Raw genomic sequence first — 13,269 nt, 5'->3', positions numbered from 1 at the left:
TGTTAGGCTTATAAACTCCTGCCTAGGGACAGAAATCAGTTTTTACTTATTACCACTCACCCCAGTGCCTCTAGGGAGCAGGAGCTCAATGTTGAGATGGCTAATTTTAATCAAGGCCTTTCAAAGTCAAACCTTAAAGACACAGACACCAAATGTTTCTTGATGTTATTTCAAACACTGTGACAGTGGACCAGAGAAAGATTTTTGGATGTAAGGTTGTGTTTCATATCCTTTAAATCATATCCTATAGGAAGCTCTTTATTTTGCCTGAATATAGGTTCAGTTGTGCCTACCACACCCAGATGTATCCACTTAAAGTCTGGCCATGCACATTTCCTGCTCTAAGGGCCCCAGTGGTTTCCGCTAAAGGGAATATGAACCCTTCAGCTTAGTAACCCTACTACTCCCCTCTCTTCTCACACCTTTGACCCAGAAATGGTCAAATACACACCATCAAATACTCTTCCTTTTTTCCTGCCTCTAGTTCATTACTTAGGCTATACCCTTTACTAGAAAGACTTCTTTCATTTTCTTCTACCTATAAAACTCCTACACGTTCTGTGAAACCCATATCAAAAATATATTCCAGGGTATCTGGCTGGTTCAGTCAGTAGAGCATGAGACTCTTGATCTCGGGGTTGTGAGTTCAAGCCTCATGTTGGGTGTAGAGATTACTTAAAATAAACTTTTAAAAATAATCTTCCTCTAGGAATATTTTCCTAATTTGACAAACTGGATATAATTGCTTTCTTTGAAACCCATATTTCCATCTTCCCTTTCTTATGGCTTTTGCCATACTATGCCTTGTTAATATTGCAATATTTATCTCTTCACCCCCCAAACCCAAAATATGAGGGTCCCTTGAGAGGTCAAGAACTGTGTGTGTGTATATGTGTGTGAAATCTTTATGCTCCCGTGGTTTCCATACAATATGCTTTGTGGATAATAGATTATTGGTAGATACTTTTCTGAATGAAACTGTAGTAAATTGAACCAGGACAGATAAACCCTTGTACTAAAGGAGTGGAGAGAGCTTCTCTTCCTCCCTCTGATAGAGAGGATTTAAACTCTCATCTCAAGAAGACTCATCATGGTTTTAAAGAGATAGGTCTCCATTTCTCCAGATATACACAGTCTGTTTCTTAGATAACAATAGATTTTAACTAAAATATGATTAGAAGAATTTAAAGTCTGCAGCACTGGCCTCACATAGAATTTTGATCTGAATATCTCAAATGTCCATCAAGAAAATGTCATCTGATATTATACTGATTTTTGCAAATCCTGGTGTCAGTCTTGCTATGACTTTACTGAGACATCCTAAGTTAGACAATAAAATGTCTTTGTGTGATTTCCAGATCTACAAAATGTTGATCTGAAATATACCCAGGCCCTGACCTTACATATGAGAGTATTAGGAAAAATTCACTAGATTATGTAGTGCTGCTGTTTTGATTGAATATTTCATTAACATAATTGAGAACTTCTGAATGCTTGGGCTGATTCTTTAATTTTTGACAGATAAGCTTATTATTTGGCTTTTTGGGGGGAAGAGGGTAAAATTAGTCTGGTTATATTTAGATTCTGAAATTAATCTATAATAAAGTTCAATGGAGTCAGTTCTCCCAATTTTTCCTCTGGCTTCCTGCCTTTTGGCCACTCCACTCCTGATTTTTGGCTTACGTGATAGTACTTTGGAAAAATGCAAAGAAATTAAATTCAAATCAGCCAATTTTGGAGCTTATGATCAGCTCTAGTAATAGTTTAATGGAGGACAAATTATTGACCACAATCTGTTCCCTTAAGTATGTACAGATTTCAGTTGTCTATGTGATTTTAATTACCTATTGCCCTAGGATAAGAAATTCAGAGCTGGCAACATTTTACTGTCATGGTGCAGTGGATAATGAAATGTTTTAAGCAATATGTGGGTACTTAAAAAAAAAAAAAAGTGAGTGCCTTAAGGTGTTCATTACTAATTTAAATATAAAAGGCATTTTTTTCAGTTAACAGTACCTACCTTTCCTCCTATTTTAGGCAGCTCATGGCCGAAGAGGACATACAGGCCCACAGGTACAATTATTTTTTTCTTAACTCCAAATGATAAGTATTCTGTGTCCAATCAAGGAGTAAGAATAAAGGCTCTGGGAAACCTCTTTCAAGACTAAAGTTCTTTCACTTTTTGATGATACTGGTTGTGGAATAAAATGTTAGAAATCTTTTAGGCTACAATTTCAAGAACTCAAATCTTAAAATGAAGATTTGGGCATTCCAATCAAAGACTAAAAATTAATGACAAGAGACACTAGGTGGCCCAATTACTATTAAATTTAACTTTGGGTTTCAAGTGCAAACTAATAATTCAGTTGAGTGATATTGTAGATTTTTGTTCAATTAACTCTGAAATCTTACAATTTACATAAACCCTTTTTAAACTGAGAGTACAGTGAAACCCTAATACATATTGGACTTCTGTTTTATTCAAAAGTTGACTATTCCAAATATTGTATCATATCTTCTTTGTACATGTTGGTGATATACATGCCTCATGTATCTATAATAGAAATTGTGACTTGGAATTTATGAAATTGAGGAAACAAGGAAACACACATCCTCAGGTTGAAAACACAATGAGGATAAACAATAAATCCCCTCTCAATCACATCATGGTGAAACTCTGCAATGCTAAAGATAAAACATCTTAAACATGACCAGAGAGAAAAAGCATTTTTACCCCTGAAAGGAATAACAAATTAGATTGCAGCAGACTTGTATTTGGCAATAAAACATGCCCGAAAACAAAATGATATATGCAGGGGCAGAAGAAAAATAGCTGTTAATTTAGAATTTTATACCTAGCTAAACTGCGGATGAACATGTAGACATTTTCAGACCAAGACTAAGAGAGTTTACCATCCACAGACATTACTCACACACACTTCAAGTTTAGACTTCAACAAAAAGGAGAGCAAATCCAGAATAACATCATGAAATAAGATTGGGGAGAGAAAATGTTGAGAAATTCCTCTGAGATCTAGGAAAAGGCAATTAGCAAGGGACATTTAATCACATCTGTGTAACAACTGGGGCATAAACTTTAGGCTATCCCAATAGTTGACTAAATTATACCTTTTAATCCTTCCTCTTCTTTGGACTTCTTATCTCTGTCAGAGTTCAAGGGCAATGTGAAGATACTCTCAACTTTTGATCCATAGATATTTAATCTATTTGAATGTAAATATAATGTTGTAAGATGTCTGGAGATTTTTGAAGAAAACGTTAAGTAAACTGTTAGTTTTTTCAGGCCAAATGCCCAAGTCAGATATATTACAAACATTACAGAAAAAAAAAAAAAAGGAGTGTGTGAGTGTGCATATGTATAAAGACTTGAAAGCAAATATACCAACATAGTAACTGGTTATCTCTGCTTGATGAGATTATAGAAATTTTTATTTCTTTATTTTTCATATTTTTGCCAAAGATCCTGCACTGACATTGTGATTGAAAATATATAATCTTGTACATAAAGGAGACAAAATTCTCAGGAGACAGTGCTAACAGGTTGATTCTCTCACCACAGGGGAAAACAGGCATCCCAGGCCCAGATGGACTTGAAGGCTCATGGGGACTTAAGGGCCCTCAGGTACATATCAGAACTAATCAGGGTTTGAGAACATAAAGAAGAATCTGGAGTCTTGATGGAATCCCTCAAACCTCTTTGCAGAAATACAGATGTTTGTTAAAGTGTTTTCAGGAAATAAAGTAAGGAAGCAACATAGTCTTGACTTGTCCAGAATTTGGTCTCCTTTATCTAAGTTTTGTCTCATCAGGGGGTGAAAAGGGAATGAACATGCAGGGACGTGCAATGAGTTCAAGCTAGCTAGGATATTCTAGGGGAGACCTCAAGCCAAAGAAAATGTTGAGCCTCAAAACTAGGAATTTTGGTCAATGTAGTATAGTAAGAACTCAGTGTTACATATCTGGATGCCTGTGTGGTAGAAAAACTGGCTCTACTCTAGGAAACAATTGTTCCAAATACAGCTGAAGTCTTCAGCGGGGTGATCTATAGTGTGGCACTCAGCCTACCTTCTTGCTCACTTCCCCAGAGAGCTGCCTCCAGCACATTTTCCTTTGCAAGGAATAAGCCATGGTTGGCTCTTACACTGATCACATGAAGGGAAAGAAGCATGTGCCAAAAAGAGCAAAATGTAGCCTGGAATAATACTGAGAAGGGGAAGGAAGTCCTAGAAAATGCTAAGATGAAGGAAAGGAGGTCAGACTATAGAAAGTTTAGAACATATTTTTTTCTCTCCAAACTTTGTTTTGAAATCATTTTTTTTTTTAAAGATTTTATTTATTTATTTGACAGAGACAGAGATAGCGAGAGCAGGAACACAAGCAGCGGGAGTGGGAGAGGGAGAAGCAGGTTTCCCCTCGAGGAGGGAGCCCGATGTGGGACTCGATCCCTGGACCCTGGGATCATGGCCTGAGCCAGAGGCAGACGCTTAATGACTGAGCCACCCAGGCGCCCTGTTTTGAAATCTTGAGAAATAATTTTGCTGTTTGGCAAATGCAGGACAAGCAAAGTTTCTATAATTTTTCAAAGTTTTAATCCACATAGTTAAAAAAAAATTAACTATTATGTGTTGTCAGCTTGGTGCATGGAAGTTGGGCAAAATATCCTTAGATGTCAGATAAGAAATTGTGTTCACATTTTTACCAAGACTTCAGAGCAGTAAACAGTCTGCCTCCTTGGACCTCTATCTCTTTTGAGCTTGATTGCTTTTTTTTTGTTTTACTTGCCAGCTGGGGAAGGTTCACTTTTCTTATCTTCAAGTGAGAAATATTTGCCACTGGGGTTGTGGGGAAGCATTTCAATAGATTGGCTGGTTTTATTTCATGCTAAACAAATAATACGACAACATCCCTTCTTCCACTTTACAGACTTTCTTCATGACATAATTTAAAAGGAGATGGAGAAACCAAACACAACATGAAGGTTTCTCTGCCTAATGTACAGAGGCCACAATTAATAGGCAACATAATATTCTAGAAGTAGAAATATCCAGATTTCATCTTACCACATGCTATATCTTATGACCAGTCTTCAGTGTGGTTATTGAATAGAAAATTCATTTTAATATTTCAGTTTCAGATTATGTAATTAAGGATCATTTTCTTTATCACATAAGAAATATATGCATTTGGAGTCTAAAGATGCTTAGGATAATTAGAAAGCAATACTGAAAAATTCAACAGTTCAGTATTTATTCAGTCGACTATAAATGCCCCCAACTGCCTAAATTGCAAATTGGACCCTTATATACACACACAGAAGGACAACTCACAGATGAAGACAGAGCCAAGGGCATGAATGGAGTTCTCTTTCCAGTTTATGTCCATGTGACTGACTTACCATGTCCATCTTTAATATTCAAGTTAATATTCACGTGTTCTCTTTTAGAAAGAAAATAATGCTTTAATTCTCTGTGTGCTCTGTATGTAGGGTCCCAGAGGAGAGACTGGTATGAAAGGCGAAAAAGGAGGTCTGGGAAGTAAAGGTCCTCAGGTATGTAATGAGAGAAAGTGACTGCATCTGGCTCTGATCCTGGCTTTAATATGGATGTCCTTGCAGTTTCTTTTCTGCAGAAGGAGTATTTACTGCCTGTGAACCAGCAAAGTTTTGAGTTCAGTGTTCAATGTGATGGCCACATCACATTGTGGTCCCTACCTTGCAGAGTGGGCTGTCTTTCTGTCAGACGCAGAGGTGGAAGATAGCTTCTAGTCCTCTTTGCCTCAACACCTCAACCATCACTGTGAGGTTAAGAATTTCTCCTCTGTAGAAATCAGGTCATGCCACTCCCCTGATCTCAGGGGCTTCCCATCGCACCCAGAATACAACTTTCTTCAGTGCTCCTCAACCTAGTTACACATGATAATCTCCTGGGAAGATTATAAAACACTCCACCACCTGGGATCCTCCCCAGGCCATTTAAATCAGAATCTCTGAAGGTGAGGCCAGGGTATCAGTAACTTTAAATTCTCCCCAGGCAATTCTAATAGACACACCCAGTGTTGGGACTGACTTTCCCACATCACTTCTCCAACTTCAAAGTCCCTGAGAATCACCAGGACAACTTGTTAAAGTGCTGATTCTGATCAGTAGGTCTGGGGTGGGGCCTGAGGTTCTACACTTACAGTGAGCTTCCAGGCAGTACTGATGCTGCTCATTCCCAGACCACACTTTGAGTAGCAGGTCCCTACATGATCTGGCCATTGCCTAATTGCTATTATATTTGTTTAGCTTTTTGTCTCCCTGAGGGTCAGAACTTTGTTTTGCTTATACTATATCCCAGAGCCTAGAATAACAGGGCTGCCACACAGTAGAGCTCAACATTTATTTATATAATGAATCAATTAGTAAATGAATGAATGAGACACAATTGGGATTTGCACTTGACTTATGGGATAAAGTGAATCCATTACTTTGTGTCCATTAGGCAGTGGTCCAACACTTAAGTGAATGTGCTCATCATGAAAATATTTAAGACGCTATTTGCATAAACCTATATCTGATGATACAATATTTTAAAGCATATTAATTACTGCTCATGAGGATATTTGTTCCCAGTTTGATGAATGTACTCCTTCGAACAGCATGAAAACTTTAAAAATTTCATTGTAGAACTGAATTGATGAAAAGTAACGGTTTTGTATTCACATCCTTGAATCATTAAAAACTTGCTGGCACCACTAGTTGGGATTAAAAAAAAAAAAAACAAACCCAGCAAATGCCAAGGGAAACATATCAGGTGATTATCTCATCTGTTTATATAAAATATTGAGATGTAGATGGGTTGAAATCCAAAGAACTTGGTAATTCCCTTCTTCTAGAATCCAAAATTGTATCCAAGTGGCTGTTACTCAAATAAGTTATTCCATTTGCCCTATAATGTACTTGTCTGAGTGAGACCCCTTTAATCTTGCTTTGGCAAGATTGGTTATAGTTATAAATCATTCAACCTCTTGGCATTGCCAGCGTTAGTCAAAAGGCACAACTTCTCTCTCCCTCTTCTATTTATCTGGCTAGAAATCATGGTTTTCTTTCTTTGCTTGCTTTTCTTGAAATACCCTTGTCAACACAGTGAAAGTGCTAGTTCAAAGATAGGTAGAATTTTCTATATTCAGGACATGATGAATGGGATCTCAAAATTGTTGTTTCCAAAGGAAAACCATGGGAGACCAACACAATCAGATATATAAGAGAGCGTTATTCTTTATTGGTTCTATAAATCTACTGACATAGGCTTAAGAACCAGCCACTTAGGTGAAATAACAGGAGTGTTTTTTGTTTCATTTTGTTTAAGTAAGCTCATGCCCAGCATGGAGCCCATCATGGGGCTTGAACTCACAACCCTGAGATGAAGACCTGAGCTGATATCAAGAGTCAGATGCTTAACCAACTGAGCCACCAGGCACGCCTCACAGGAGTGTTTTTTAATTGAAGACTTCAATTTTTTCTTAGGCTATACATTTAGAAAAAGGCATGTGATTTCTGTTGACAGTGTTCTGAAGGCTTATTAATTTATGCAGTGTTGGGGCATTCTGCATAAATCAAAATGTGCTAATCCAACCAAGTATATGGCTATGACATGAAAGAAATATAGTCCATGGCACAGTGAAAAAGAAGGTATAACTTTGAAAAGAATGGCATATTCTTTTATACCTTCTTTTGTTCCTTCTTGTTTGGTTTACCCTAGGGTACTGCACTAATATAATCATGCCTAGAAAAGGAATGGAAAATCAGACATACATACTAATTCAGGTTAGTGCTGGAATTATTCTTAGTTGTTTTTAGTGAAATAATCACTAATGTCACATGCAATATCAAGAAATGTTGGAATTATTCCATGCAAATTTGGGACACAAAGTAGAATTTCTGTTGTCATCTTTACAAAGCATAATATAGTGGTCAGGGGCATAGTGCCTAAAACCAGGCTGCCTGGGTTTGATTGCAAGGTTTGTACCTTCCTAGCTGTGTGGCCTTGGGTAATTTATTTAACCTCTCTGTGCCTCAATTTTCTCTGCTGTAAAATAAGGATGATAATAGGAGCTACCTCATTAGGTGAAAATTAAATGGTTTAATATAGGTAGGTTCTTAGAACAGTGTCTGCAATATAGTAAGCACTATGTAAGTGTTTATTACTACTATATTGCATCAGTATTACTTAATTTAGCAGGGACATTTTATGCCCAAAGCATGAGAGTCTCTAATCCAAGGGAGGCCATGATAATAATAACAATATAACAATATGTAATCTGAACTGCAATGATTGGATTTCATCATTCTGCATAATCTAGGTTGGATGATCCACCAACCATTCCTTTTACTCAAATATTTGCTGAGTGCTTCCTGTGTGTAGGTCCTATATAGTAGGATATATAGTAGGATCCTATAGTAGGATCCTATAGTAGGATAAAAGGACTGCTCCCGAGGCACTTGGGTGGCTCAGTCGGTTAAGCTTCTGCCTTCAGCTCAGGTCACGATCCCAGCATCCTGGGATCCAGCCCCAGTGTTGGCGTCGTCATTGGGCTCCCTGCTCAGTGGGAAGTCTGCTTCTCCCTCCCCCTGCTTTTACGCGCGCAGTTGCTCTCTCTCTCCCTCTCAAATAAATAACATATCTTAAAGAAAAAAAAGGACATGCTCCCAATCTCATAAAGGACACCAACGCAAACAAATAGTTGAGATGTGATGTACTAAATGCTAAAACGGAATTACACCCAGGGTAGAGTGGTGGGAGCAAGGATGGCATTAGAGCAGGAGAAGAATGTTTTAGCTTTTGCAGGATAAGGAGGTGTTTTCCAGGTGACCAAGGGAGAGGCAGGCATCTGGGAAAAGGATCCAGGTATTCTAAAAAGAGATATCAAAGTGAGTTTGGGGAACCATAAATGGTTCAACATGGATGGAGTATAGGATGCATGATGGATTAGAAGTTGAGGTTAGAGGCTGTGTCTTAGACTAGCACTGTCAAGATCAACGTCTCAGGTATCTTGGGGTTTGTTCTTGCATTAGCCCACCCCTTGCTGGCCTCTTGACTTTTATTTTCTCAGAATTAGCTCATATCTGACTCCTAAAGATGCTGAGCGTTTAATCTCCTTGGGTGGCTCCAGCCCAGCCTGACAATTTACTGATTGTCAGTGTAGGCAGGGTTTTACCCCCATGAAAATAAGTGACAGGATTCCTTTTAAACACGAGAAGAACCTGAACCTCTTGCACCTCCCCAGCCATATTCCATCCAAAGTCGAAGTGTCCTTGGCACTGCTCCAGCCATTAATCCCAAACTCCTACTGTGATCCTTTCTGATAAGATGCTATCTAAGGACAGTTTTTAAAAACATTTAAACTCTAAACATCTCCTTTCTATCATCACTTAACACTTGTATTAAGCAGTTGTGATTGCAGAAGACTCTGTGGCAGAGTCTAAACATGAGCAAAAGACCCCCAGCCCAAGTCCCGAGAGTGGAGGGTAGATCTGGCCCCAGCCTCCTGCATCAAGGTTGGAGATTCACATTTTTAAAACTCCAGTCTCAGGTGGTGCATGATTAGTAGAGTTTGGGAATCCTGTCCCAGATACAGGCCTCAAAACAGCAGGAAGAGTGGCCAGGAGTTCAGTGTAGAGTCAGAATCAGGTTTGGTTCCCATCTTACCCTCCTATTAATGGTGATTGGGAGTTAAATGCTTTGACAATCTGATTTTTATTGGTAAACAACAGTGTCGATAATATGTATCTCATTGTGATTGAGAAAGTCTGTATAGTGTCAATATATACTTCTTAGCATAGTGCTTTGCACAAAATAAATGCTCAATAAAAGGCTGCCATTACAACAAAGCCAATAAAGATTTCACCTCTAGCTGGTGCCCTTTTCCTTTAAATGCCCTAATCTTCTGTTTATATTCCATAGATGCTCTTGCCCTCAAATCAAAGCAATTTTTTGACTCTTTGATATCTTGGGGTGGCAGGGAGTTTTTCATCTTTCCTTTAAATATGTGGTCCCCTGTACAACCAGAGGTATTTGAGTAGTTAATATACCTGGGTAACAATTCACTGAAGCTTGAGGCCCATTCAAGGAGTCACAAACACCAGTCTGGTATTTTGTGTGGTCCTGCACAGGAAATAGAATCAGGTTTTCTGATGTTCTGATGACCATGCCCTGTCTGCATGTATGCATCCATCCATCCAAGAAATCTTCCATTTTGAAGGGCTTTCAAACAGGATAATCTCTCATTGTGCTTGTGTGTGCTTGAAGTGACTACACATAAGGTAATCTCCCCGAAATCTCCTTCATCTCAGAGTTCATTATGTCTGAAGGAAGCCCAGAAAGAGAGCTCCTAGGCAAGATTTCCAATTTGCCCTTTATTGTCAAGGACAGTTGAAATCTTTCTACTTTATCCTTCTGTGAAGTACAGAAAAAATATATGGAAAATCAAATTAAACACATCATTTCATCCTTCTTGGGGGCTATTCCTGGATAGGTGTGTGGATAGCTAGATGAATGGATGGGTGGATTGATGGGTTCTAGATATTTACTAAATTCCAGAGATAGGAAGCCAATTGGGCATGCCCCTTCCTTCAAGGATAGTTTCTAGAAGATGAGAGAAAGAAAGAAATGAACAATTACATACAGAGTAGAGGAATCTGTTGGACAGTTGTGAGACGCAGTAGAGCCAGGGGGTTCGGGTATTCTTGAAACAGTGATGCTAAAAGTAAGATTTTCACAAGAGGGAGATTGTATCTCCCTCCAGACAGAAAAATGGACCAACTAAGGGAAGAACTTGCACAAGTGGGAAGACCTAAGACAACAAGAAGTATTTGGTGACTTCAGATGGTTTGAGCATAAACATACAGTGATTGAAGTAGTCCCAGATGACTATGGAGACCTGCAATACCAACATTTTGAGGGATTTTATATATTAATAAATAAAGACCATCAACTTTATTCTGAAAGCTACTCAGAATTCAGAATTTCATAAAAAGTGGCAGCATCAACCAGACATTTTAAATCAAAAGGGAAAAGGAGAGAATAATAGATTAGAGAGAGACCAGGCTACAGTCAGGGAATCCAGGAATTTAGACAGAAAGCAGGAAGGCCTGAAGGTAGGTGATAGCAATATGAATGGAAGAGAGAAGGTAGGTGATAGTGGAAGAGAGATGGGTACAGAAAGGAAATAGAATCTGTAGGACTTGTAACTGATAGGTTTTGAGAGATGAGCTAAGGGAGGGGATAGGATGATTCCTATGTTTCCAGCTTAGGTTTCAGGGAGGAAAGGGGTGACACCACTCCTTAATAAAGAGAATATGAAACTAAGCATGACTTACAGTAAATATAATTATCTTTGGTAATCAGTTCCTATGGGATATCCAATAGACATTTTAATATATGAGTCTGGCATTTAGTTGAGTGGTTTGGGCAGGAGATCCATCTATTTAGGAGTTATTTTGTAAAGTGGTATGTGAATCTATAGGGGTGTCACTCAGGAAGAAGGAATTAAGTGAAAAAATAAGGTCCAAGGATGGAGCCTCAGAGTACATGGAAATTTAAGAGGCAAGTGGAGAAGAGACCAGAGAGGGACCAGGAAGTCCATGGTGTTAGAGAAATTAATGGAAAAGTTTCAAAGAATACATGATCAAACTCAAATAAGGTGAGAACAGAAAAGAGTCTAATGGGATTGAATATGAAAGTCATGGGAGCTAGCCCCATGCACTGGTGGAAGTGAGAGTTTGAAGGGAAAGGGTTGAGAGCTATGGAAGGTGAAGAAATTGAAATTCTTCTTTGAGATAAAGAAGGGAGAGGAAAAAAATGGAAGGTTGTAGAAAGATCATTATTATCTTCCCTAAGTGACCAATATACTGTTCAACAGTCTTTCCTATTAGGAAATTTTTATGTCCAACTTACTACATTTTTAATTTTTTAAAGATAAAAAAGCTAATGTCATAATTTTTTTCTGAATAAAATTTGCTAAGTATCATGCTTACTACACAGATTTGGTTTATTTATTTATTTTTTAATTACAGTAATCATGGCCAAAAAAAAAAATCTGAAAATGATTTAAATTCAGTGGTGCTGGGATTATTTACAAGTACCTATGTAAACATTTTAACCAAAGGAGATTTCTGTTGCCATATGTTTGGATGGCATATGTTTGGATACGGCAACAGAAGGAAAAATCTGATCCCAAGTGTTGGTAACATAGGAAAGCGGTTGGGCTGTCTCTGAATTGGGATTTTTAAATGTTCAGCTCTAAAGCTATCCCAATAAAACATGCTTTCTAGAACATTAAAGAGACTTCTAATATATCAAATAGATTTTCCATATAGATGTGTGGTATGTTTATTCCTCTGTTTAACTTTTGTTATATTCTTCAGTAAGATCTTAAAGCTTTCTTTATATAGGTCTTTTATCTTTCTTATTAAATTCTACATATTCACAGGTGTTTTTCTTCTAATGGTAAATGGGAATTTATGTACATTTACTTTTCTAACTTATCAGTAGGAAATAGAAAACTATTTCAGAATATTTATCTGGTACACCTGAACATATCTTGTTATTAATGCTAATTATTTTGGTGATGTTTCTTGAGCTTTCTATTGAACAAATTGTATTATTTGCAAATAAATACAAGTTTACCTTAAAAAATGCTTTCTACGAAAGCAAGGAACCAGACAGAATACAGTTAAAGGCAAATGTCACTTGGAATGCCTTCTTTAAATGTTAGACAGACATTTTAGCAACAGCTGCTGTAAAAGCAAAACAGTGAGAATGTAAAATCTCTTTGGAAAAGAAGATTCACAAGAAAGCATGATCATTTAGGCCACATCTGGCATGAATTACTTTATTAATTTTCTTTTATTTACTAGTTTTTATTTGACAGCTGTGATACTTTTTTCCAGAGCAGAAATCAATAAAGCCATAACTCTTTTCCCATCTGTGGTTCATTTTCCTCTTAGAAGAGACACAAAGGCTTTAAGGGAAAGTTGCTTTATGTTCTGCTATATTTGCAATCCTTGTTTTGTTTCAGGGGCCTCCAGGATCAGGAGGAGAAGCAGGGAGTCCAGGCCATTTGGGAAGCCAAGGAAATAAAGTAGGTCACATTCTTTAAGCCCACCAAAGTTAAGGTTTTCTCCTCAAAGTAAGTGTGTCTGGTTGTGTTAGCCAGAGCCCTTTCAACACAAAGGAGAACGTCTTATTGCCCCTACCACTGGGTTGATTC

The 13,269-nt window shown here is 37.8% G+C and overlaps 1 protein-coding gene across 1 annotated transcript in view; it reads left to right on the top strand.

The window, feature by feature from the left end:
- The window catches only part of LOC116635238 (collagen alpha-6(VI) chain), a 114,691-nt gene that overhangs the window by 49,349 nt on the left and 52,073 nt on the right, over positions 1-13,269 (top strand). The window contains exons 23-26 of the mRNA XM_032409169.1: positions 2,038-2,073; positions 3,581-3,643; positions 5,507-5,569; positions 13,078-13,140. Of these exons, the coding sequence (XP_032265060.1) occupies positions 2,038-2,073; positions 3,581-3,643; positions 5,507-5,569; positions 13,078-13,140 (225 nt within the window). The remainder of the gene's footprint in view (positions 1-2,037; positions 2,074-3,580; positions 3,644-5,506; positions 5,570-13,077; positions 13,141-13,269) is intronic.

Source organism: Phoca vitulina, unplaced genomic scaffold, assembly GCF_004348235.1.
Source record: "Phoca vitulina isolate PV1807 unplaced genomic scaffold, GSC_HSeal_1.0 scaffold10, whole genome shotgun sequence".
Lineage (NCBI taxonomy): Eukaryota > Metazoa > Chordata > Mammalia > Carnivora > Phocidae > Phoca > Phoca vitulina.
Note: the sequence above shows the minus strand (reverse complement) of the source record. Positions and strands in the feature narration are given on the sequence as shown.